The sequence below is a fragment of the Verticillium nonalfalfae genome (genome assembly GCF_003724135.2).
Source record: "Verticillium nonalfalfae strain VnAa140/NRRL 66861 chromosome Unknown scaffold_35, whole genome shotgun sequence".
NCBI lineage: Eukaryota > Fungi > Ascomycota > Sordariomycetes > Glomerellales > Plectosphaerellaceae > Verticillium > Verticillium nonalfalfae.
This window is the reverse complement of record NW_021167260.1, coordinates 1-24,240: the sequence shown is the minus strand read 5'-3', so window position 1 is coordinate 24,240 and position 24,240 is coordinate 1. Positions and strand designations below refer to the sequence as shown.

Below are 24,240 nucleotides of genomic sequence, written 5' to 3'. Positions count from 1 at the left end.
CCCAGTCTAGTTCTCGCTGCGCTTGCGCTCGTCGTCCACGCGGTTGAACATGCCGTCGGCGGACCGCGAATCGCTGCCGTCGACCGAGTGGTGCATGTGGCGGCCCTTCTCCTCAGCGTCGTCGTGATCGATCAGCAGCTCGCCATTCTTGCCATAGCGCCTCGGCTCGTCGTGCGCAATCTTGACGACGGAGAACCAGCCAGCGGCGCCCTTAGCCTTTTGAAAGATGGCGTCCATCTCCTCGAGCGAGCGGTAGGCCGTCTCAGGGTAGAAGAAGTAGACGACGGGCACGATGATGGCGTTGATGACGGCGAAGATGAGGTACGTGTAGTGTCCAATGTCGTTGAAGCTGACAGGCGTGATCATGACGACCATGAAGTTCCAGATCCAGTTGGCCGACGTGCTGAAGCCGTTGGCGGGCGCGCGGATGCGCAGCGGCACAATCTCGGCCGGGTAGAGCCACGTCATGCCGAGCCAGCCGATGGCGAAGAAGGTGTTGAAGATGAAGAGGAACACGATTCCGGTAATCTTGAACGCGGTGCCGTCCTGTGAGTTGACGCCCGTCAGGATGGCCATGGTCGCGGCCTGGCCTGCTGCGCCGAAAAGCATGAGCTTGCGGCGACCGACGCGCTCGACGAGCCAGATTGGAGGCAGCGAAGCGAGGAAGTACTCAGTTCCGTTGAGAGCTGCTAGAAGGCGGGACATGAAAGGCGACATGCCGAGCTGCTTCTTGTCAATATTCGCTCGTATACTTTGTTAGGGACATGAGACCTACTCCGCTGTAAATAACCGCTGCGTAGTAGGTGATGAGGTTGATGCCGCTGATCTAGAGCACAGGTCAGCAGCTTTCTTCTGCCAGTTCGAACGGTAGGTTGTACGAACCTGCTGGAACATCTGGTTGACGTAGGCCAGAACAACACGGTGCAAATGGCGGTTCTCGTCGTTGGAAAACAAGTCCTTGAAGGAACCCTGAGACAACGTCAGTGCCTTGTTCAATTTACGTCGGGATAAGTCTACTGACCTTGGACATCTCAGCGACAGTCTCCTTAATGGACGTAAATTCGTTCTCGACAAACTGGTGATCCATGGGAAGATCAGCCAGCGCTGAGATCACCTCCCTTGCATCATGCTCGCGGCCCTTGAGCATGAGCCACCGGGGCGACTCAGGAAGCTTCCAGACAGTGGCAAGAATGAGAATGCAGAAGAAGATCTGGAAGGCCAGAGGGAAACGCCCTGCAAACAAGTGTCAATACACGACTGCGGGGCATCACTCCTTGAGTAGGAGGGCACTTACAAGCGACACTACCAGCAGCGAAGCTGAACCCAAGGTCAATCCAGTAACTAATCATGATACCAGCGGTGATAAGAGCACCCTCGAACATGACCATCTTCCCGCGTTTGTGGGAACTTGACGTCTCTGATTGCCACGTGGGCACCGTCGACGTGTTGATGCCGTTGCCGAGACCGGTGATGATGCGACCAACAATCAGGTGGGCGATGCCAAAGGCTGAAGCCTGCAGAGCGGCGCCGACAACCATGATGGCCGTGCCGAGGATGATCATACGCTTGCGACCCAAGGGGTTTCCGATGAAGATGGCAAGGATGGCGCCGAAGAAGCAACCGAGGTTATAGCTTGCGATCGAGATGCCTTGGTGTGTGGCACGAGTACTCGACTCAGCGGCATTTGTGGCCGTCTATCTTTCATTAGTACGGCCAGAGCTTGGCGCATGGTAAGAAACAACATACATCCGGGTCCTGGAGGCATTTGTTTAGCAAGCTGCGTGGTCACAAGGGACACTTTCCAGCGTTCTGAGTGACTTACAATTTCAGGGAACTGGTCCAAGAAAATCCTCAGCGTCAGGATACCACCCATTACACCTTGATCTGCGAAGGGTTAGCCTTTCTCTAGCAAGCGGAAAGTTAGACGTCGAGAGGCGCGTACCATAACCGAACAGCAGAAAGTCCATGCCAGCACAGAAGCCGATCATCCATCCTAGCTTTTTGCCACGTAGGCCGAAGAACTTGTCCCCAATACCCATGGTGTCTGATGGATAAGATCAATCTTGTGTCGGAAAAGCAAAGTCGACAGTAGGATGCGTTTGTGAAAGGCTTGAGGATCGTCAGGTCTACTAGAAACGGTCCACAAGTTAAGAGTAGGACAAGAACAATAAACTCCACGTGCCAATGTTCAGACTGAAGATCAGAGGAGACGCCCAGACTCATATACTTCCAGAGACTCTTGGAGAAGGCTTGTTAGTCCATTCTCCTCATGGGATCGCCCTTCACTCATCACGCTGGATTCTCTCGACTCCAACATCTTGAATGTGGAGCAACAAATTAGACGGTCAGTAGACGAATCGTACCAAGACGTCATCGGAAACAATAATACCGCCCTATACCGAGTCAGGTCATCTATGAACCAGCCTCTCACGACGTTGCCCCATCGGTTTTACTCAATTCGGACTCCACAACCTCGTGCAACAAAGCGGCTACGAGGCCCAGTCGGGCAAAATGGACCATTCAGAGACGGCGCCAGCGCCCGGAAGGGTTCGAAATCCTGGAAACATCCTTCACCTGGTCGGCATGTCACCCGGAGGAAGTCTTGGCTTGAGAAAAGGCGAAAACATGTCTGCCGATACATTCGTGGTCACGCTCACGTTCGCCCTGCAAGTACTTTCTATCACAGCCAAGGAATGCCTTTTTTGGACGTGCCGGGAGAATGGAAATCCAACGCGATGGTTGCGAACTCAAGCTTCCAGTTGATGACTGTGCTGTACTCTCATCCACAATCCCCGGAATCGGGAATCACGATCCCAAATTTGTCTCCCCTTTCGGACCCATTGAAACCGCTTCTGCTCCACGAAGTTGACATCATCAGCCTCCACTGCTTCATTCTTGCGATATTTTCCCACGACGTAGAAAATTTTGAAATTCTCCACGTTGAGACGTGACACGACCAAAATACGGGCGAAGAACGGGCGGTCGGAACGGGGCCAAGACGTCATTGCTTCCGAGGACACCCACTGAGCGGAGGGATGTGCGGGTCAAGCCTCTGCCGCCTTACCAGTCCCCTAGCTTCAAGCCTTAGCCAAGTGCCATGAATCCGGGGAACCGGCCTTGGCCACTTGCAGGCTGATCTTTCTCTAGGCCTAAACGGGCATCCCGAGCTCGACGTTGGGCATGACCAAGGGCGGGAATGATGGTTCGTGCCATGCGAGCAGAGGGGGGAACCCTCTCGCTGGCTCGTTTTCTGATCTGGCCTGATCGATCTGACCATTTTGGTGTCGTAGTAAAGCCTAGACAAGCAGCGAAATGATCGGGGATACCACAACCTGAGAGCATGCCTCAATCTGGGGTTTGCCTCCAACGGTTTTGGGATCCCGCCACCCGTCCATAGTTTTAAGCTCTCCAGCCTTGGGGAGAGACATGTCTTCTTTCTTGAAAAGGTAATCCGAGCAGGTCGAATATTGTGTTAAAGTGCGTGCTAATCGCTCTGCCGTTGCACCACCAGTCATTGGTGATCCTCAGCACCCCACTCACAGGTGCTCTGCATTGGCATCAGAATGGTCAGTCCAGAACTCCAAACTGTGTCATTATCGAAGACGCATACATATGCTGATGACGAGGCCGAACATAGCGGAAATGAGCCCTTTGCGATTGAACGCAAGCTAGGTACTTGATATCTATGCTCTATGCGTCGCGAGCGTTACTCGGTGGTGTTTAAGGATGTGCATACATATTGTGCAAAAGGCTCCTTGCCGTCTTGAGCCGTCCATGATGTGACTTTGCTTTACCTGCTGTCCGCCATTCTCTAGATTCGAACCTTATGCGGGACTGTACAGATGTGCTGTCTCGGTCGCACCAGTAGGGACGTCCTTGTTCCTGGCCCGTATCCTGGAACCATGCCGGTAAAATATGAACGGGACCGGTGCAAGCAGCACCGCAACTCCGGGAATTAGCGAACCTCCGCCACAACATGAAGCTAGTGAACAGGGGCGGAAATGCGCAGCCGAGTGAGCAGACAAATATGTTGGCCGCCACAGCTGACGAAGTTAGATGTTGATAGGTGTCCAGTAGGTAGTTGATCATCGCAACAAAGATGAGCAAAAGACTCGCCGATAGACAAACATCTGCGATCCCAGACACCGACCAGTAATTTGAGCTGCAGACATTAGCCGAGTTCTGTTGTACAGAGCACGCCTTTTCTTGTGAAAACGGCACAAAGATTGGCTTACTTGAATTGGCCTGTTTATGCAAACCAGAACATTGCAACCGGAAACCTGACACCGCTGAGCATGGCCATAAGCAGACGGTCTTCTGGTGGTAGCTCTTGTCTGTTCTTGCTTCGGCACATGCGACGCCGCGTATCCAGGGACATTATAACAACACCGAGATCAGCCCCGATTACCGACCCCATCAGGGGGAGCTGGCCAACACCAAGGTTCCACCCACGCATATCCTAGAGAGCGGTGGGGTAGATACTGGAACAAAATATAGTATAATGTGAAGGCAAAGGCCATGTAGATGGCACACGCGGTAGAGATTTGACTGACGAGTAGACACCATGGCCATGTGAGGGCAGTCTTGTACATGCCGAGGAGAGAAGGGCTCATGGCCTCCGCGTACAACGTGAAGTTCTCATAGCCGGGGATTTTGGCAGCCTTGATACAGCCGGCCTTTTGCGACTGAATCGTGAACGCATGTCTTGGGCAGCGTCAGCATGGGGATCACTGCGGCGGCCCAAATCCACAACGCCGTGTAGAACGCCCAATGCCAGGCCTTTTTCAGCTTGCAGAACCCAGAAACTATGGACTTGACAGAAGGCCCCACCCAGCTGAAGTGGAAGAAGAAGACAGCAGTGACATTGCCCCTCTCGTTAGGTTCCTACAGATCAACTAGAACGCTTGGGGCGATGCTGATGCTCGCGGCGATGAACGTACTGCCCAAGAAGCGCCCGACAAGCAGAGTAGCAAAGCTGGGGGGAAAGGCGCATAGGTATGTGAAGGCCATGTATATCGGAGTCGTGGCAAAAAACACGTTTCATCGACCATGAAACTCTGATAATGATGCAAAAAGAAAGACTCGGTGCAAAAGCGTAGGAGAAGACCGTGATTGACAAGTTTGTGACGTATTTAGGAACCCCAGAATTCTCAGAAATGAAGATCAGACTATCAGAAGGCAGGCTGGAGGCATTATTTTCCATTGATTGCGAGGAGGATTACAATGATCGGGCCGCGTGGTGGAGTGGGCTCTTGTATATCTCAACTCGCATAAGGAACAGCAGCCTGCGGATAGAATCTCTGCGCTCGATGAGGCATCTTCTTTGATAACACGCTCCCAGAACTACTTGCGTCCAATGACGACATGGTATAAAATGGAGGAGTCGGGACTCCTTGCGGGGACGAGGCAAGAACATGTAAGATATGAAATGCTATAATGTAAATGCAAGGATGTCACGCTGGTGGGGAACGAAGGATGGAGCTAATTGAGAAGGTCTTCATCGGAGGCGTGTGGATGTCCAGATCCGAAGCGGCATGATGCTGTGCGTCTTCAATGACAGGTTGGACCCCACGGAATCTTGTGGGCACGCGGGTGCCCCAGAGTTCAATGACATGCATGGCATTGTATGGTAATCGGAGGTTTTTTTGTTGGATTCACGTTTGCTCAAAGTTTCTTGACGCAGTCCAAAAGAGTCAATGCAAGATCATCCAGTGCCACCGAACATCTCTCCAGCCTCACGTCCGCATTAATGCTTGGGAGACGGTACGTCGCCGTGCTACTGCATGCTCAAGCTGACTGAATGAGGGCTAAAACTTTAATATGATGCCTGTCAAGTTGTACCAAATATCATTCTATGAAGGCCAAGAGTGCATGACGCTCTCAGGGAGTAAATGTCCGGGAATGCGGGGTCAAGATCGCATTCTTACATCATTCCGAAGCCCAGTCGTAAATGATGCTGTCATGATCACATGCTTACATCAAGCGGCCCAAAGATTATGTCAATCTCTTTTAATCTTCACAATGCCACATAAACTCCTCTTAAAATTCCTTACTTCTAATTCCAAACTAAAATTCCAACGCACAAGACCTTGGATCACTAGTCATCCTTGCCATTGAAGTCCATCAAGCAAACCTTGGAAATGTCAGGTGGTGAAAGCGGTCAATTCAAGCCCGTGGAAGAGAAGCAAGCTCAAAGCCTGCCCGGGTATGTGATAGTCGGAGTGAAAGGACGTGTGCCTCGCAGACAACTGTCTAACCCGATAGTTCGCTAGCCGAGAGCAAGATCTCGCGCCAAAGAGCGAGCCCACCAAGTTGGAAGGCAAAAATGATTTCCAGGAGTACCGTGCAGCTAAGAAGCTCGAAGGAAGCAAAGCTCTAATCACTGGCGGAGAGTAGGCACAGTTCATCTCCCCTCAACTTTATCGTGGCCTAACAGCCAGCAGCTCGGGCATCGGCCGGTCCGTGGCCGTCCTATTCGCCCGAGAGGGTGCTGATGTGACAATCGTCTATCTCCCAGACGAACAGGATGATGCTGAAGAGACAAAGCAGCTCGTTGAGAAGGAGGGCAAAGACTGCCTGCTCGTTGCTGGAAACCTTATGGAAAATGACACTTGCAAAAACGCGGTTCAGCAGCATGTCGATAAATTCGGCAAGATTCACATTCTGGTCAACAATGCTGCGAAGCAGGTTATGTGCGAGGACTTTAGGGATATCAACCTTGACGATGTGGAGAGCACGTTCCGCAGTACCATTCTCCAGACTTTCGCCATCACGAAGTACTCGCTGAAGCACATGGAGAAGGGCGGCTCGTATGACCCCAATATCTCCAATTGATCTGATAGCCGTGCTCACAATGTTCAAGCATCATCAACTCAACTTCGACGGTAGCCTTCCGCGGCACCGCAACCATGATTGACTATGCGTCCACCAAGGGTGCTATCACCTCATTCACGAGGGCCCTGGCGAAGCAGCTGGTCTCTAAGGGTATCAGGGTGAACGCAGTCGCGCCTGGACCAGTACACACGCCACTTCAACCGGCCTCCAGGCCGGCAGAACAGATGGAAGGCTTTGGGAAGAAGTCGCAGCTCGGTCGCCCGGGACAGCCAAGTGAAGTTGCTCCCAGCTACGTCTTTCTTGCTTCGAAGGACTCGGAGCTGTACTATGGTCAGATCTTGCATCCTTATCCATTGGGAGACTAGGTCCTGCACGCTGAAGTGGGGAAGTTGCGAGCTTGATGGTGAGGCATGGCTGAGGGTGGCGGCCGGGAAATAATGATTCCAACCATCGCAATGGTGATTAAATATCAACATACGGCTGCAAGTCTGTCCACCAATCTTGAATTACACCCCCGTGAGTGTGTCGGCTTGATCAAGAGAAGAAAATCTCATCTTTCGTCGTGCTAGCAAACTACAACGGGGTAACGAGTGAAAACTTGCGCTGCTGAGACGGAGTCAAGTATGGGGTGCCAAGCTAAAGGTGCTTTCGACCAGGCTTTGTGATCACACCAGTGAAACCGCGACTGACGGGAGCAGCGATGGTGTAATACAGCTTGGAGAACAAGCAATCGCTCCCATTGTTCAGCGTCTTCTGCAAGGCGCTTTCAAGTTGTGCATCCGAAGCAGCGGGCCAAGTCCTTTTGAGATGACGGAATGCAGATCAATTGATGCCTACTTGTCTCTACTGGTGCGAAATATAAGTCTGAACATGATGACCTTGCACATGGGATCTCATGATTCAAGTACACGGACTCCTGAAGCACTGAAAGTCCGATGGCAGCGTGTGTGGAAGGATGTCGATCTTTTCATGTCTCCCCTGAAGGACTTGGCACCTCAAGCACCGCCTCGCACTTGACCCCTTGCGGCGATGATGTGTTATTGCAGTGCTTTCCCCCCGCAAAGAATGCCCCACGGCTGTGAAGCAGGGTTGGCGTGCTGAGCGCATGTTCGCAGGCATGCAGGACATGGCAGATTTTCCTCCAATCGCCAAGGCTTAAAGGCGCAATGGAGGCCAATGATCTTGACCATCTCATCTGTCTGCAGCCCGGAAAGGTATGAGATGAGCAGGCCACGTTCAGCGGTGCCTTGATTAGTCGAAGATCACTACCGAGAAGGATGAAGGAGCCTCTATCTACCGAGAACCGTCTGTGGAAGATGACATTCATTCGAGTTTCAAGATCCTGGGGTAATTGTGGACAGCGCGTGAATGACACCAGCCAACCACCAACGGTCTGCAGACGCTTACTATGGGCTCCTCACGGAAGATCGACAGCGGGATGGAGACCTAAGTCAAGGTTATTCCGGAGATGCCTACAGATGTAATCTAGTTATTCTTGGTATGAGCATCGCGAGAAAGTAAGTACATCCAGCAAGTGACAATGTTATCGGAAGTCGCAAACTATAAAATAACGACTTTTCCGGAGTAACATATGGAAAAGAGTTCTTCAGCGAGCTCCAGTTTGATAAACGCCAACCCCTTCTCCCTTTACAATACTCAAATTTACCTTCTGCAATCATCCATCACTTGCCACCATGAAGTTCTCTCCCATTGCTCTGTTCGCCACGCTGGCCGCTGCTACCCCGATTACCTCCCGCAATACTCTGGCTCGTCGCCAGGCCAGCGAAGCTTGTCCCATTGGATACTGCACCGAGAATGGCGGCACCACTGGTGGCGCCGGCGGCGACACCGTTACGGTCACCACCGTTGACGCCCTGATCGAGGCCGCCCAGAGTGACGGCCCTCTGACAATCATTGTGTCTGGCCAACTCTCAGGGAACACTCGCGTCAGGCCCACCTCGGATAAGACTATTTTCGGTGAGGCCGGAAGCTGTAAGTCAAGAGTCATACCTTTTGCGATCGCTAGTAGGAACTGACAAATTCCAGCTATCGATGGTGTTGGCTTCTACGTTCGCCGTCAAAGCAATGTCATCCTGCGCAACCTGAAGATCACCAAGGTCGATGCCAGTAACGGTGATGCCATCGGTATCGATGAGTCTACCAACGTTTGGGTCGACCACGTCGACCTTTCTGGTGACCTGTCTGGCGGCAAGGATGATCTTGACGGTCTCTTTGATGTTTCTCACGGCGCGGATTGGATCACCATTTCCAACTCTTACCTCCACGACCACGTAAGCTTTGAACGGCACAAACAATCTAGCAGAAGTAGTGGCTAACTCTCAGTAGTGGAAGGGCTCCCTGATCGGACACTCTGACAGCAACGCCGGAGAGGACACTGGCAAGCTCCACGTTACTTACGCCAACAACCACTGGTCCAATGTTTTCAGCCGTGGTCCCCTCATCCGCTTCGCTACCGTCCATCTGATCAACAACTACTGGAACGGAATCATCGATTCTGGTGTCAACACGCGCATGGGAGCCCAGGTTCTTGTCCAGAGTTCTGTATTCGAGAACTCCGCTGAGCGTGCCATTTTCTTTGACTACTCCGACGAGACTGGCTACGCCGTTGCCGAGGATGTCGACCTTGGCGGCTCCGTGAACTCGGCTCCCGTGGGCACCCTGACCTCGAGCTCCCTGCCATACAGCATCCCTGCTCTTGGCTCAGGTGCCGTGAAGGCTGCCGTTGTCGGTACCGCTGGCCAAACCCTGTAATCTGATAGACCAACCTGGTTTGCTGGTCAAGATGAATAGCAATGGGTGGAAATTTGGGACGATGAACAGCCCCCTTCTCACACGCTCTGCTAGAACAGGCGTGACGCTTTCAAATTTTGTAAACATTTTCTCTGCACATAAGAAAGTCATGAAATGGTATTTATCTCAAAATGCATCGATCCACATGGCGCGAGATCCCAGTGGTAAACCCCAAGCTCGTTGACCAGCTCGCGATGGCAAACCTTCTGCATCCAAGCAGAATTTCATTCGTGAGTCTATCCATCCTGTCCAAAACTCCAAACTCCCTGAGAAAAGCAAGATCTAAAGGTCCATTGGCGTAAAAATATGCGCGAACCATTCGTCATCCAGTAGCTCTCCATCGAAGTCCGCAAGCTCAACGCCGTCTAGGGGTATGGAAGTGCCTTGCGTAGCCGGTGTTGGTAGACCCGTTGCCTCCCGTTTCGTCTTTGCCATTCGCTCTTCCATCTCCTTCTCCCAAAAATATTTCATCATACGAAGCATCTTCGCCGCCTTGACGAATGTGAACTCCTCATTGTCGTTGGGGGGCACCGTGGCTAGGTCTGCAGCTACTGTGCACCGTACTGCGAGCTTTTCCAACACTTGGGGAAGGTCGATGATGGTGCGCGCAGTGGCAATGTCCCAGATGGGATCGTCCATTGTCTGGAGACGGTGGAGATTGATGGCACAATGCGACATTTGCGCGAAGAATGTAAGCCCATAGTCGGGGCATGTAGAGAGCGGTATAACTAAGGCAAGGTCAAACCATGATTTGATGCTGTTAAGGCAGGCAAACAGGGCCTCAAGACGCTGCATGTTGGGGAAATTTGTCGGAGAGTGTGCTTGTGATATGGCACTTTCATGTATCGCGAGTTCCGTGTCGTGCAATCTACAAGCTACGATATCTATAGAATGTCAGAACTTCTATTGTCCAGGGTCAACTGTAAAATCGGCGAAGTGGTACTCATACCATTGGCTTTGACCTCTGGTGCAAGAGCCTGATAAACTGCGTGTAGCTTCGAAGACAGCGCCTTGATGTACAAAGTGGGTGGTGGTGAGGCCAACCCTATCGTGTCGCGAGGCGAATAGATGTTGGTAGCCTCGTCGTGAATGAGCTGCATTCTTACCATGGCTATAAGGGCGCGGTCGTTTGGTATCACTTCTGACTTCTCGAGTACGTCCAGACAATCGTCCATATGTTTTGTCCAGCGCATAATGTCCATTTTCTTGACAAAGGATGCAACACTGGTGGCGTCAGTCTCAGGAAACAAGCTACCTACAGGCGAGAGCAAAGCTTACGTTGCGTTCAGGAGATATGCTGCCAAGACGGTGCGTCGTTCCTCCATTGTCCGTGGGGGAGAGAGGGTAGAGCAGGGGCTGTTGAGGCCGATGGATTTCCAATACAAAAGTGGTGTAGAGAACTTAGAGAGCTCTTTGGTGAGGCCAAGATCGTAGACTAGCGCAATCGCGAGTTGTGTGTAGAAGCAAAAGAAGGGCTTTGAGCCCGGTTGTACGTTGATCCTGCACGCATGCGAAACAAAGTCAGCTCCCATATTCACTGTTTTAGGTTCATCTTGTCGTGACGATTACCCACCACGCCATGAATGCAATGAGACCAAGAAGGTAATCCATGTTTCTTTCATGTTCCATCATGAGTTTCTGACTGATTATCCATCGGATGCGCTCGCTCATATCCAGCTGTAGAGGTCTTGACCGCGTCGAGATGGCCATGATACACAGCCAGAGAAAAGGGCGCTCCTGGCGCATTTGTAGTGCTGAGGCATACCGTGAGAGGTCGACAAAGGGAAAGTATCGCAAATGACCGTCTCGAAAATTTATGAAAAGAAGTTCGGCCTCTTGTTGTGTAGGTTCAGGCCCAGACGTGAGACTGTGGCTATAGATTCCGCCATGAACTTGTGTAGATGAGGCCGGTGTGCCCTGGCAAATTGGATTTGTGGACTGAGATATTGATGCATAGTTTGCGTCCTCATGTGGTGTTGTTGATCCTTCAGTTAAAGAGGCGGGGTCACCTGACACGGAACTTTCAAGATCTGCAGAGAGGTTTCCATGCCCTGAGGCCCTCAGGAGAACAGCAAGATGATCTAGCTTCTTCTCCAGATGAGCAGTACGACTGTTGACTTGCTTCTTGGATCGTTTTCTTACGCTGGATGCTGACTGACATGTTTTGCTGAGTCGATGACACCTAGTTCAGGTGTCAGCGAGACGATCAGGCTCAAGAAGCCATGTGGGATGAATGAGGGTCAGGCTGTTGCCAGAGTCACTCAAGAGGGACAGCACAATTGTCGTACCTTTCACATGCGCCTCCAACGCTCCTCAGCGTGCATTTGCACTTGGCTTTAGCGCAATTGGTACAAGCCCTGCCATAAGGCGCCGGGGTGCCGTCGGAGACAGACTCCATTTCCGTGTTGGCGTGGCTTGGAGGGCTCGTGGTTATGGGTTGGGGGCTGCCCAAGTTCGGCCACCGGCCGCGGGATGAACACCTCTCTGGTTACCGACGGTGAGTATGTTGATGAAAGCCGGTCCGCCAAGCCTTATGACCTGAAGGAGACGCAGTAATAAGGATATTTGCCTCAGCAGAAGACAGCCTCGAAGCAGTATTTCTGGATTGGAAAGTAAGCATGGGACCATCAAAGCGGGATTCAAGAGATCGGACTATCCGAAATCCGTGTTCTATCCGCATCGGGCTTGGTAGTGCTTATGTAACAAGGCATTGGAATAAAGTTCAAGGTTGACTCTTAGAGAGGGGCCGGGATTCTGAATTCCGTTCCGTTTTTTCCGAGACAGTAGTATCGAGGCCTCAGCCCCTCATGTCCTATTCACCGACAGGATATTGAACGGTATGAGACCAGACACCAGCCAGCCCAATTGTGTGTTGGACCAGCTCTTCTGGTCTTTGCGCAGACCTTCAGATGTGCAACCTTCTCCAGCGGCAACATCCTCCTAGACCGCCTGCGAGCCTCGTTCAGATTCTATCAGTGCTTCATTTGAAGTAGAGTGAAGAGGTCTTCCAAGCGTGGTCCGCGGACAATGTAAAATAGATATAGGGATATAACATATCTGCGTTCTAACCCTCCACAGTCCTTTTATAATATCTCGCAGCCAAAGCCCCTGACTAGCCCTCTGTGCCATAGGCCCGCAAGGGTCTCCTAACGGATCCCGAGCACCAAACACTGCCGCCAGCGCTGTGATAGCTGCTGGCGGCAGAGCCGTTGCCTTATAGACATTTCGTTACACAAGCTGGCTTGCGAAGTGTGCTCCAGGCGTACTCGGATATTTTCACTGGGGTATTCTGTATTGCAGCTGTCATTTCGAGTGCAGGCTTCTTCTCCGCCTGGGGCATGAAATGGAAAGATGCTCGCAAGAAGAACAGGCCAGTCATCTCTCGTGACGACCGTGCCGCAAATGAGTGCTGCACGAAACGTGTTAGCCGTTGGTTACGGACGGTTCAAGGCTAATCAACCATGGCGACATATGCACACTGCTTGCTAGTCGATTGAAGCATGATAGAAAGTGAATGCGGGACAAAGTGTACACATCTACGCTGTCTTGGCCTGAGCTGTTGGCACTGCTTACAGGACGAACGCGCAATGACGTCCTCGTCGACGAGTGGAAAAGTGGACTATAAAATACGCGTATCCAACAAAACCTTGGATGAGATCAGCGCACAACACCAGCGGCTACCACCAATCATCGTCCGAACGTGAGCCCGCCAGTAGCTGAAGCAGAGTGGCCAGTGCAATTGAATCGAGGGTAGAAGGATCCTGAGCCTGTGGCTGCAAATATGTGACCCGCGTATCAGGCTGCATACCACTTGTAGTGTTGGAGCCTGTGACGTCTGAGGTGTCGCACTTACTAGGTAGAAGGGCACAGCACCATGAGGTGTCTTATCATCAGCAAGCTCCGCAACACTGCGGTCCATCAGTTTCCGTGTATACTCTGGATTCTTCCTTGCGGCATTCGCGAATTTTCGTGGTCATCACCAGCCAGTCCAGTCCGATGCAAAGTGATCGCCAAAGTTTGTCGGATGAGTTGCCGATCGAAACGGCATCCGAGAAACTTAAGTTCCTCGAAAGCCCATTTTTGATCACGCGAAGAAGCAATGGCAGCGATGCTCGACACAACGCGACGGGCGACGACCAGCCTGTCCTTAGAAAGAATGACGACGCTACGAATCTTGAAGTGTTCTACGACCTTTTCTTTGCTGTAAGCTTCCATAGAAAACACCCCTACACAGCCATTTCTCCATCGCAACCACTGACCGCCATCAGGCTGTAAGCGTGCTCCTGAGTATATGTCCTGCCCAACAGCCACTAATCGCGACAGTGCTTGAACCTTTTCAATCAAAACCAGCAGATGGCTACGCTTGATGGTCTCTCTGCATATGTTGGATTCTTTTGGTCAGATCCCCATCTAGGTCTTTGCGGCTGCTGGAAATACCTAAGGACTGACTTTAGAGGCAGTCTTCTCTGGACGACCTGGTTTTTGACCAGTATGTACGATGTTCGCTATGTGACCGACAGTATTTTTGAGCGCTGCTGTCGTGGGATTCACTTTGCAGTATTTGTCGGCTTTGTGACTGTTTCACCCAACTTCGATCCAAATGACCAGGACTTCCGGGTTTTTCGGACTTTCTGTGAGAGCACACCCATATATGATTTAGCCTCCTTTCGACTGACGGAATGGTCTAGCTCTCATATTGATGGTTTCTCGGCTCTGTCTCGCTGTCGAGTATGGCAGCGTCGTTTTTCACGCTCGACGACACAAAGCAATGAGAGCTCCTCTCATCTGGATGGTGTTGATCAACACCTTCAATGCGATGATATATCTCATTGTAACGTTTCGCTTTGACGATCAGGCTGACCGAGTATTCTATAGTTGGTTTCCTGTCTGTGCAGGTATGAAAAGAAATGCTTGAAGTCGACAAAACCCCTAGACTAAGTCGTCTGTGTTTAGTTGAGATCTTGACTGCGCTCGGCATGTCGGTCTTCTACCCTGTCCTCAGTTTTGAGGGTACCCCGTTGATGCGAAGACTGAGCCTTCTCACCCTGATATTTTTCGGCGAAGGCATCACCGTGGCTTGTGCTTCGATTACCAAGGTAGTGAACGCGGACGGACACGATGCGTGGAGTATGCAGTCCCACTTCCCAGAAATACTGCGAGCTGACTTCGTGCGCTTCAGCCTATGACACTATCGGAGTAGTATCTGCTTGTATAGCTATCAGCTATCTTGTGTTTATGATTTATTTCGACTGGCTACAGCGACTCTATGCCTCGCGGTGGCGACAGATTAGTTGGACGCTTGTACATTTCCCTCTGCATCTAGCCCTCACGCTGTTCATCGAAGGATGTGCACAGTACATCATCTTCTGGAAGACCTCTGAATTTCTTCGAAACCTCGGACACGACTGGGCTCTTATTCAAGAAGAAACAGTTCAGGAGAGAGAGCGTCTAGAACAAAACGGCGATCAAATGACTAGCAGTCAATTCGTTCAGCCGTACAGAGATTGGGTCGAGAATTTCTTCGAAGACTATTCTCCAGGCTACTATGTTTACCATTCAACCATAATCAAAACATTGGATGAACTGGAGAGCCTCGATATCCCGGCCGCTCGTCAACGAGTGAAAAGTTCAAACATGACGGCAGAAGAAGCACTCCAACAGGACGGAACGATCAGGGCCTTGGAAGAAGGGCTCAAGACCATCATCTTCACTGTTGACAACATTGTCAGTCTGAATTACGGCATTGACTTTTACGTCGATCAAGTGGAGACGGAGAAAATCGACCCCTCGGCAAGTCCTACCACGGCCGGACTCGACAACCAGAGCTTCAACTTCGCAGTAAGCTGGCGTTCCTATCAACGGATTCGCACCGTCTTCCAGTACACATTCGTCTGCGGGGGCGCTGTGCTAGCCATGGCGAATGTCCTCTACATCATTGCAAGAAAAGAGAGGTGGACCAAAGGTGCCGTTCTTCGTGTCATCTTCAACTTCCTCATCGCCCTAGGATTGGGTCTCGTGGCCTGCGTTTCTCAGAACACCATGGGCTTCTTCAATTACCACACTAGCACCTGGATCCTGCCGACCTTTGTTTTCGCATACCTGCTCGTTTTCATCGTGAACCATCTCACAGAGGAGCGGCGGATGGTTAGTGTAATTGCTGGCGGCCTCAGGAAAGGAAAACGACAGATCATGCCCTTGAAACGGCGCAGCAAAGCTAAAGAAAACATGAGGGAGGCTGACGAGGAACGGCATAAGAGCGCTTCAACGTAAGCGCTCACATCGTTGGCTTTCCCTTCCAGTCCAGGTTGTCTATACCACTTTGAACCAGTCTTGCATTCGAGCGCTACAGTTCTGCTCAGGGGACTTTGATTTTCATCTTAAGATTCCGTTCACGGGCGCCGGAATCGGGCCACAAAAGCCCATATTTTAAGCAAGACTACCAGTAATCAAAATGAACGTTGGTGGAACTAGCATTATACAAATGATTCATGCTAGTACCAATTCAATTGCCGTCGTAGCAACGGCAAGCCCCTGAGCTGCAAATTGTATTCATGACTCGAAGTTGCGACTTGTTCTCGACAAGGTTGCTAAAGACCTGTGTGGTGGCGTGGGGGAAGCAGGATGGCTGGGGGCCTTCTGTCGACGATTTGAGCCAGTCTCGACTCTGCTTAAGAAGCGTTGGCAGTTCCGTTACGACGTAGATGATTCCTATCAGCAACATACTGGCTGGCTTTCAGCCGGAGTTCGCCTCTCGAGGGGTTGTATCAAGTGTTACTGAAGACATGTCTGCTCATATTCGTCACCAACGAATGAAATATCTTGACGCCGGCTGGGCACTTTGCTCAAAAGAAATCATTTGCTATTTACTCCTGTGAAGGCAGCTGGTCAATGCGTATTGAACGACGTTCACGACTGCGGGTTCCTTTGTCTCATCTCGATCTCGCGTAAGGATTGTAGATCCGAGAAGGGGCTTCATAGTGACAATGCCAGTTGCATCTGCACCAGGGTGCTAAACCTATATTTCGTTTCGAACCAAGTAGCAAGCCATCGCGGTATTGAAACCAAGAAGCCGTGCCCGGAAGCTAGTTACTACCCGATTCCAGCTACTCTTCCTTGAAACCTATCATCTCGTTTCCAATGTCCCAAAGCTTCTTTGCGCTCTCCACATCGTACGCCCAAGCCGCGTGGCCACTTGCGCCCTCCTGCCAGGTCTTTCCAGAAGGAATGAGCGGGTCAACGGCGCAGTTGTTCAGATACTTGCCGCCGCGACCCTCCCACTCCTTGCTGACAGCGGCGTAGATTGTTGTGGCAGCTCCTTGAGGTGCGCTCTTGAGTTCGGCCTTGGCCTCGTCGGTCATGGAGGCTACCCATTCTGTCGTATCCATGTGGTTGGTCAGATTGGTGAAGATGACGCCGGGGTGAAGAGAGAGAGCGTGCAGCCCCTTGGAGCTGAAGCGACGTTCAATCTCATTAGCGAGGTAGATGTTGGCCGTCTTTGACTGTCCATACGCGAGCCACGGGTTGTGCGGCGTCTTCTCAAAGTTGATATCCTCGAAGCGGATGCCACTATCGTTGTGGGCAATGGAGGAGACGGAAACGACACGGGAGTGGAAATCGGGTGAGGTCCCGGCAAGCAGGGCAGGCTTCAGCAGCTGGAACAACAGGAAGTGGCCCAGATAGTTTGTGCCGAACTGCAGCTCGAATCCATCTTCGGTCTTCTCATCAGGAGTGCACATGATGCCGGCATTGAGGATAAGAAGGTTGAGCTTGTCGCTCTGGTCAAGGAAAGCTTTGGCTGCGCTGCGCACCGAGCTGAGAGAGTCCAAGCGCAGGGTGATCGCCTTGATGGGTGCGTCGCTGCTGGCGCTGGAATCCTTCTTGATGGCTTCGATGGCTTTCTCAGCCTTGGCCGTGTCCCTCGCAGTGATATACAGGGTCACGCCGGCAGCGTGGAGCGCGCGGGCTGTTTCAAGACCAATACCAGAGTTGGCACCGGTGACGAGGGCGACTTTGCCTGTGAGCTGGCCAATACGACCTTCGTCTTCGATGATCTGAAGGGCTGTAGGGCGAGCATCACCAGGGCCCTTCGGCGTAGCGTAGCTGGCGGTGTATCGAGACATGTTGTTTGTGAAGTGTGTGTCTGAGTGTGAGAGAGATACAGAGAAGTTTGTATGATGTTGGAAGATGCGATGCGAATGCTTGATGATGAATGATGTATTCCCAGTCAATCATCTACTACATAGACTCCTTTTATATCTTCTTTCACTGGCCTATTCACCTCCTTCGGATGGCTCGTTGTCCAACAGACATTCTCATGTTGGCCACCGCTTACAGATCTTAGGCCTCGCGGGCCAGCCCAAAGTAGGCTAGTTGTGTGGACCACCCTCCCGTATCAATACGGCGAACTAAAGTTCCTACGCTTAGAAAGAATCTTGACTCGACGTCCGATTGTCTGACCCACCTCGGACCAATTTCACGCCGCATTCCGTATGGCCTACCCTTCTGCAACTGCAACTGATCCAAACACGACATCGCACGGCCACTGAATTACATCTCTCCACTCGTCACCAAGGACACCCTTGACGTGACTTAGAAGCCCAGCAGGCCATGACCTGAGACACCAGTGCTCCCTGTAAAAGGTCATCAAGACGGCCAGGTGGGCCAAGACGGCGAGTGCCACGGAGTGCCGCGCCGAACACATGTCGAGAAAGTCTTGATGGACCTCGAGACCCCATCCCCAGATGACCTTGCCCTTCTCGGGCTCTCCGGGATTATCAACCAAGGTAGCTATTCGTTCAATGAGCTGGGAAATGGACGAAAGACACGCCATCTCCTGTGAAGGTTCGGAGAGATGCCTGACGCGCGCTACGAGCGGCTGGAACTGTGGGAATCTTGCACTGGGACCCTGGAAATCATCTCCTTGCTGTGTCATGGACGGCAGGAGAAGCCAAGACTCTGAAACCAGGGCCGGAGGGAAACTCTGCTGCACGAATGACGTTGTGCATCGCCCGAAATGAAAGGCGCGCAACAATTCGTCCACAGGATCGAACTGAGTTGGCTGCAAAGCGCGCAGTTGATGGGGTCGCATGAAGGGCTCGGCCACCGCGTACATGGAGGTGAACGCGGAGAAGCCCAGCAGCGCTTGTTGGTCCGTGGCTTCAGGCGACTTGAAGTGCGGCTTGACGCGACTGAGTGCGGTCTGTTGGTGAGCGACGGCTCTTGCGTACCATTTGAACCGAGACTGGTCTTCGCTGTAGAGCTCTAATGCCGTGAGGGCGAGGATACTGTTCAGTAAGTAGTGGTGAGAGAAACCCAATCGAACGAGACCAGACTCCAAGCTCCGCGCACTATCAGAGAGATGGCCGGTGATCTGACGGCGGTGCCATTGTTCGAGGAGCTCCAGATCAGCGATGCTATCTTCGTTGAGAGGCGTGATTGTCAGGCTCGGTGCAGAGTAGCTGCACGATATGTCGGCACGGTGACATGGTCCGCATTGGGGATGAACCTCGTTGCACTACGGGGCTTCAGCTCCAAAGCCTTGGAAAGACGGGGATGTGTGGTACCTTGGCGTGGCGCTCTTTGCATTGCAGACACCCGTCTCGAGACTTACTGTGCGCTTTGCGCCTCCTAACAATGCTCGTCATGAGGATGTGTCACTGACTGGTGCAGTAGGCGGTTGTGTCTGGGCGAGGGCTGTGGAGTTTAAACAGCCGTAAAGATACGAGCTAGCGCGAACATATGGTGGATCCCGGCCACGGATGACTAAACAAGCACAAACTTCCACAGGGCAGTTGCTTTGCCAGTCAACAACGTGGGCAAACGTAGTGATCGTACTACGTGACTTCAATTCCGTTCGCTTCGATTCGACAGGACATCTGGCCTGACATGACTCATGTTGGAGACGCAAAGAGGGAGGCCACGTCGACCCCGCATCCGTCTTCTTCGAAGAAGCCGCAACGATCCCCCAGATCCCCCATACGCTCATGACAGCCGCAGTCGGACTCCCGTGATCTGGAACCCTGGAATCCTTGAGCGGCCAATGGATTCACTGGTAATCTATGGCCCTGCCGCACATGGGGACAAGTTTGATGTCTGCGCCCTCACAGACGATTATGAATTGCTCTGGCGACGGCCCCGTCCGCATCCACGCAGCAGCAGCGTGACCCTTCGCCGTGTATCGAGACGGCAAATTCATTCAGAACCGGATTGTTGAGGGCCAGGGCAAGCTTGCCACAACCCAATACGTCCATAGCTAAATAAAGCCAACTGCCAGGTGGCCCTGCGGAGCAACCGAACAGGGGAGCTGATTGGGAGTTAAGAACTGCGAGAACGTGTACATAAGGACCGCGGAGGGCCCTCCAAGCTGCGGAAGGCCATAATTCAGATGTATTCCGACCCCCAACCTATATCCTATTGCTGTGGTCTATGTGTTGAAAGCTTCTTTGCTCTCCTCCAAATCGAGGACAGACATGGCGTCTTGATTCCTCAGCCCCAAGACAAGACTCCACTATCGTCTGTTCTTCAATTCGACTGGGGATTCGTTCGGCATGCCCGATCAAGAGGTGAACACATCACAGGACTAGGCGATCTCAACTGGGAGAGACAAACAGTTGTAGGGAATTGCGACGAGGACTGTCCTTTTCACCCAGTGAAACAGGGAGTACATGCTGTTTCCTGCTATTTATACATCACCGCCTCCTCGACGGCTATTCCCGGCCCCTAAGTATTTCAGGACCAAGCTAACCGTGAAGCCGTCCAAGAAAGAAAAAAGAATCAAGAAGAAGTATTCAAACCCGAAAGAGAAGCACGGCGTCAATGTAAATAGATGAGGAAATAGCCCTTCGTCTACCTACCAAGGATAAGTTGTTAACCCAGCTTCTTCTGAGCTTGCACCATGGACAACTGGTATATTCCCGGCACGCCTTCATCTTTTGTCCTTTACTCTGCGGGGATCGTCGATAGGGGCTGGAAGTACAGCCTTCCAAGTGCTGAAGCGTGTCATACCAGCTCTTGGCGACGCTATCGTCAAGCCAGACGCGGCCAACCTTTGATTTTCCAGTGCTTGATTGGCAGGGGGATCGGAAATATCTCGCTAGAGGACCGCAGGTCGAACGACGCCGCTTAGCGACTTGCCTCAAAACGCTCAGGGGCGGTGCGTAGGATCCAGTGTACGGTCGTCAGAGACTGATCCTCCTTCCGATCGTATTCGTCCTATCTCCTCTAGAAGAGAGCGAACGAAGTCCCGAGTATACTATTGTTATGGTCGTGCATGCTTTGTGACAGAAGTTGTGGCGATATTGTTTCTCTGGGTGTTGCTGGATCTTGGTGTGGTTCCCGGAGTTAAGGCTAAGGGCGGGTTGATGCCTCTTGTCAGAGCCCCGCACCACATCCTCGGAGTTGGTTGGGCTAAAAGCTGTGAAGAGGGGGAAGTTTCTCCGGAGCCCCGAGACTCCGCGAGCTGGAGTCCACCGACGTATGGCACCTTCATCGCCTGGACGTCGCATCATGCATAAGTAGAGACCGGGTACCAAATGCCCTTTGCTCGATCTCCTTTGCTCAATCTCATCATTGTGTCTCTAGAAGAAAAACTTCTCATTGCCGTGTCCATCAAGACCAAACCATCTTCACCAGTCCGCGACAACTAAACAGGCAGACATCATGGCCCCTATCAGAGTGGGCGTTGTAGGCTACGGATTCGCCGCCAAGAGCTTCCACCTCCCTTTTATAAGTGCTATCCCCGACTACGAAGTCGTCGCCATTCTCCAGCGCGCCGAAGCTCCCGCCGATCCGGCCTCCGCCGCCGCTGGCTCGCACTGCACCGTCGACTTTCCCAAGGCGCGACACCACCGCACAGCGGACGCTTTTTTCGCAGACGCCGCTATTGACTTTGTGGTCGTCGCCACGCACACGGATACACACGTTGCGTTCGCGGAGAAGGCTCTCGAAGCGGGGAAGCACGGTATGTTTTTGTCTTGGCTGCAGCGGAACATAAAAGCGACGGCCAATCATGTCTGACCGAGTGTGGTGATAGTCATTGTCGACAAGCCCTTCGGCAGGTCGGCCGAAGAGGTCGACCGGGCGATTGCACTTGCTGAAAAAAAGGGGCGCATTCTCACCTGCTTCCAGAACAGGCGATGGGTATGACTTTAGTTCCGAGGTGGAAAGAGAATACTGACACGGGTATAGGATGGCGGTTTCCAGACCCTGAGGCAGCTAGTTCACAAGGGGGCCCTCGGTGACGTTAAGGAGGCGGAGATCGTTTACGACTTTGAGAACGCGCCGTGGCTTCACACGATGACCGCAACGAAGTACACCCCCGGCGATGGCATGGCCTTTGGCCTGGGTATGGTTCCGTCACCTTCCTATCCGACGATGATCACAAAGACCTGACAACGTCGTAAAGGAACCCACAGTGTCGACCAGGCTGTCACCCTGTTCGGCAGACCCAAGTCGGTGACGGCCTTCTTCCGCGCGCAGCGAGGCATCGAGAGCGAGGTAGAAGACTCGTTCACGATTATCCTGCAGTATGATGGTCCGCAAAAGGATCTCCTCGTCACCGTCAAGACGGCCGTGACGAGTCCCGTGGCGGAGCAGCTCAAGTTCTACGTCAGGGGCACCAAGGGATCGTATATCAAGGTTTGCATGGCCCCAGCTGATCGACGAACGACACCAACACTAACAAACCCGCCCAGCACCAGCAACGCAGCACCTGCCCTCAGGAGGAACAGATTGCGGCAGGCGCCAAGCCTCTTGACGAGGGATTCGGCGTTGAGTCGGACGACCTGCGCGGCGTGCTGACGACGTACGACGAGTTTGACTCGAGCGTCCAGACCCTCGATCCCAAAACGAAAAAGTACACTGGGCGGTACCCCACCGTTACCGGCCGATGGATCGGCATCTACGAGAACGTGGCAGATGCCATCAACGGCAAGGCGGACCTCGAGGTCAAGGCGCAGCAGTCGAGGGACGCCATTCGCGCGATCGAGCTGGCGAGGGAGTCCCACGAGAACGGAGTGACGGTCGCGTGGAAGTAGTGGTGTAGTAGGAATGAACAGCATTACAAGAACGGATCACGCGTACTTGTTACTTGTTGTTTTTGGCCGATTCATGCTCGTCCCACCATTTTTGCAGGCCATCTGCGTCACACCATGCAAACCGGGATGGGTTCTGGAACCACCACTGCCCACCTTGTGTCGTTGGCTTGTCGCTGATGTACTTCTTCAGGCTTCCACCGTCGAAGAGATGGTTCTTAACGCCAACCAGGAGCACAGCGCTGCCAACTTGAGGGGAGAAGTCTTTAGGTTCCAGCATGCAGGCTAGCATGACGTGCTTGTCAGTGGAAGGGTCGGCGAGGCGCGCGATGCGTTGTTGGTAGGGAGGGATATGCGACGGTTCAATGCCACTGAGCGCGGTAACAATGGCCAGAACGTTTATGGACCAGTTTTGTTTGTACGGCAGGCTGTTGATCGCACGGAGAGGGGTGAGCTTCAGGGGAATAGACGTGTCCGTCCACTGCCTAGCCAAGGCAACTGGCGGACGCTGAGACCCAGGCTGTGCGCGTGATGATTTGGGTGGCGAAGCAACTTTTTCAACATTGGTGTTGCTTTCATCGTGGGTTTTGTCCTCATGTCCTGGATGGCCTCTACCTTGAGCAGCTCTTGACGGTGACACATCGCGATCCTCGGGCAATGTCGACACCTGAGCACTCACAGACGCCTGGATCGTGTTGGCAAGACGCTCGCGACGCTGGGTCGACCTCGTTGGGGTCACGATCATGGTCTCGAAGGCGGCCTCGTCATCTGAGTCGCCGTCGTAGCGACTGGGTGACTGGGCAGCCTGACCTCTGACGAGGGGACGCGTAGACGTCGCCGCAGTCAATGCCTGCGCTTGGTCCAGCGCGTGCTCGACGTCTTCAAAGTCAATATCGCTATCCGCGATCAAGTCCTCTTCATCTCCTTCGGTTGGCAGCCCACGAGAATGCCTCTGTGTGAGTGATTGCTGTTCCTCCTGCGCCAGCTCGTCATCGCCACCGTCGAGTGCTTCCTGTCTCGCAGCCTCGCGCAACGCATTGTGCCAGCCGACAGTCATGATGTCGCTCACCACAAGATAGACCATTTTCTGTCTCCCCTTTCCATCTTCGGTAGTAATCTGCATCCTGCGCGTGGCGAAATTGGGCAGCTTAACGTAGGATCCGACGGTGACGGAGCCGGTGTCGACGAAGCGATGCATTTCAGGCACCAGGAGGGCCTGTATGCAGAGCTCGCCGTCGCCCAGCATGAGACGCACGACGCGCCATCGACTTGGCGGGGCGAGGGGTGCCGACTCGATGCCCTCGACGAGGAAGATGGAGTCAGGAATGCAGTAGCGAGTGCGCAGGAGGTCGGCGATGAGGGGCGTCGGGACAAAGGGCTCAACGTCGCGGACGAAGGTTATTGGAGATGGGGGTGGAAGGGGGACCGGGTCCTCTCCCGGAGCATCGGTAGGTGCCGCGAGCGACATGTGTGTAATGTCATTGTTTGGCGTGCGTGAGCTGGATGGTGATGTTTAGATTAGGAGTTTGTGCCAGCCGGGTCTGGTCTCTATCACACATGTTGT

At 52.8% G+C, this 24,240-nt stretch overlaps 9 protein-coding genes across 9 annotated transcripts; 4 read left to right on the top strand and 5 right to left on the bottom strand.

The window, feature by feature from the left end:
* Positions 1 to 6: 6 nt before the first annotated feature.
* D7B24_005546 (uncharacterized protein) lies at positions 7 to 2,039 on the bottom strand (the record flags this gene model as incomplete). Its single annotated transcript, XM_028639697.1, has 8 exons — positions 7 to 723; positions 776 to 826; positions 883 to 969; positions 1,022 to 1,233; positions 1,295 to 1,694; positions 1,747 to 1,755; positions 1,823 to 1,884; positions 1,943 to 2,039. The coding sequence occupies 8 exons, from the start codon at positions 2,037 to 2,039 to the stop codon at positions 7 to 9; spliced, it is 1,635 nt and encodes a 544-aa protein (XP_028495912.1).
* Positions 2,040 to 6,140: 4,101 nt separating this feature from the next.
* On the top strand, positions 6,141 to 7,199 carry D7B24_005545 (uncharacterized protein; the record flags this gene model as incomplete). Its single annotated transcript, XM_028639696.1, has 4 exons — positions 6,141 to 6,205; positions 6,273 to 6,392; positions 6,444 to 6,809; positions 6,863 to 7,199. 4 exons carry the CDS (start codon positions 6,141 to 6,143, stop codon positions 7,197 to 7,199), a joined length of 888 nt encoding a protein of 295 aa, XP_028495911.1.
* Positions 7,200 to 8,528: 1,329 nt separating this feature from the next.
* On the top strand, positions 8,529 to 9,606 carry D7B24_005544 (uncharacterized protein; the record flags this gene model as incomplete). The annotated part of the gene is made up of 3 exons (XM_028639695.1): positions 8,529 to 8,826; positions 8,881 to 9,125; positions 9,181 to 9,606. 3 exons carry the CDS (start codon positions 8,529 to 8,531, stop codon positions 9,604 to 9,606), a joined length of 969 nt encoding a protein of 322 aa, XP_028495910.1.
* A 321-nt stretch (positions 9,607 to 9,927) lies between these two features.
* On the bottom strand, positions 9,928 to 11,391 carry D7B24_005543 (uncharacterized protein; the record flags this gene model as incomplete). The annotated part of the gene is made up of 4 exons (XM_028639694.1): positions 9,928 to 10,529; positions 10,595 to 10,869; positions 10,924 to 11,145; positions 11,219 to 11,391. 4 exons carry the CDS (start codon positions 11,389 to 11,391, stop codon positions 9,928 to 9,930), a joined length of 1,272 nt encoding a protein of 423 aa, XP_028495909.1.
* A 3,888-nt stretch (positions 11,392 to 15,279) lies between these two features.
* Positions 15,280 to 16,180, top strand: D7B24_005542 (uncharacterized protein; the record flags this gene model as incomplete). Its single annotated transcript, XM_028639693.1, has 2 exons — positions 15,280 to 15,911; positions 16,141 to 16,180. The coding sequence occupies 2 exons, from the start codon at positions 15,280 to 15,282 to the stop codon at positions 16,178 to 16,180; spliced, it is 672 nt and encodes a 223-aa protein (XP_028495908.1).
* Positions 16,181 to 16,748: 568 nt separating this feature from the next.
* On the bottom strand, positions 16,749 to 17,765 carry D7B24_005541 (uncharacterized protein; the record flags this gene model as incomplete). The annotated part of the gene is made up of 1 exon (XM_028639692.1): positions 16,749 to 17,765. The coding sequence occupies one exon, from the start codon at positions 17,763 to 17,765 to the stop codon at positions 16,749 to 16,751; it is 1,017 nt and encodes a 338-aa protein (XP_028495907.1).
* Positions 17,766 to 18,139: 374 nt separating this feature from the next.
* D7B24_005540 (uncharacterized protein) lies at positions 18,140 to 19,539 on the bottom strand (the record flags this gene model as incomplete). The annotated part of the gene is made up of 2 exons (XM_028639691.1): positions 18,140 to 19,159; positions 19,531 to 19,539. The coding sequence occupies 2 exons, from the start codon at positions 19,537 to 19,539 to the stop codon at positions 18,140 to 18,142; spliced, it is 1,029 nt and encodes a 342-aa protein (XP_028495906.1).
* A 1,764-nt stretch (positions 19,540 to 21,303) lies between these two features.
* D7B24_005539 (uncharacterized protein) lies at positions 21,304 to 22,679 on the top strand (the record flags this gene model as incomplete). The annotated part of the gene is made up of 5 exons (XM_028639690.1): positions 21,304 to 21,604; positions 21,677 to 21,783; positions 21,832 to 21,988; positions 22,049 to 22,281; positions 22,338 to 22,679. The coding sequence occupies 5 exons, from the start codon at positions 21,304 to 21,306 to the stop codon at positions 22,677 to 22,679; spliced, it is 1,140 nt and encodes a 379-aa protein (XP_028495905.1).
* A 49-nt stretch (positions 22,680 to 22,728) lies between these two features.
* D7B24_005538 (uncharacterized protein) lies at positions 22,729 to 24,144 on the bottom strand (the record flags this gene model as incomplete). Its single annotated transcript, XM_028639689.1, has 1 exon — positions 22,729 to 24,144. The coding sequence occupies one exon, from the start codon at positions 24,142 to 24,144 to the stop codon at positions 22,729 to 22,731; it is 1,416 nt and encodes a 471-aa protein (XP_028495904.1).
* Positions 24,145 to 24,240: the final 96 nt, after the last annotated feature.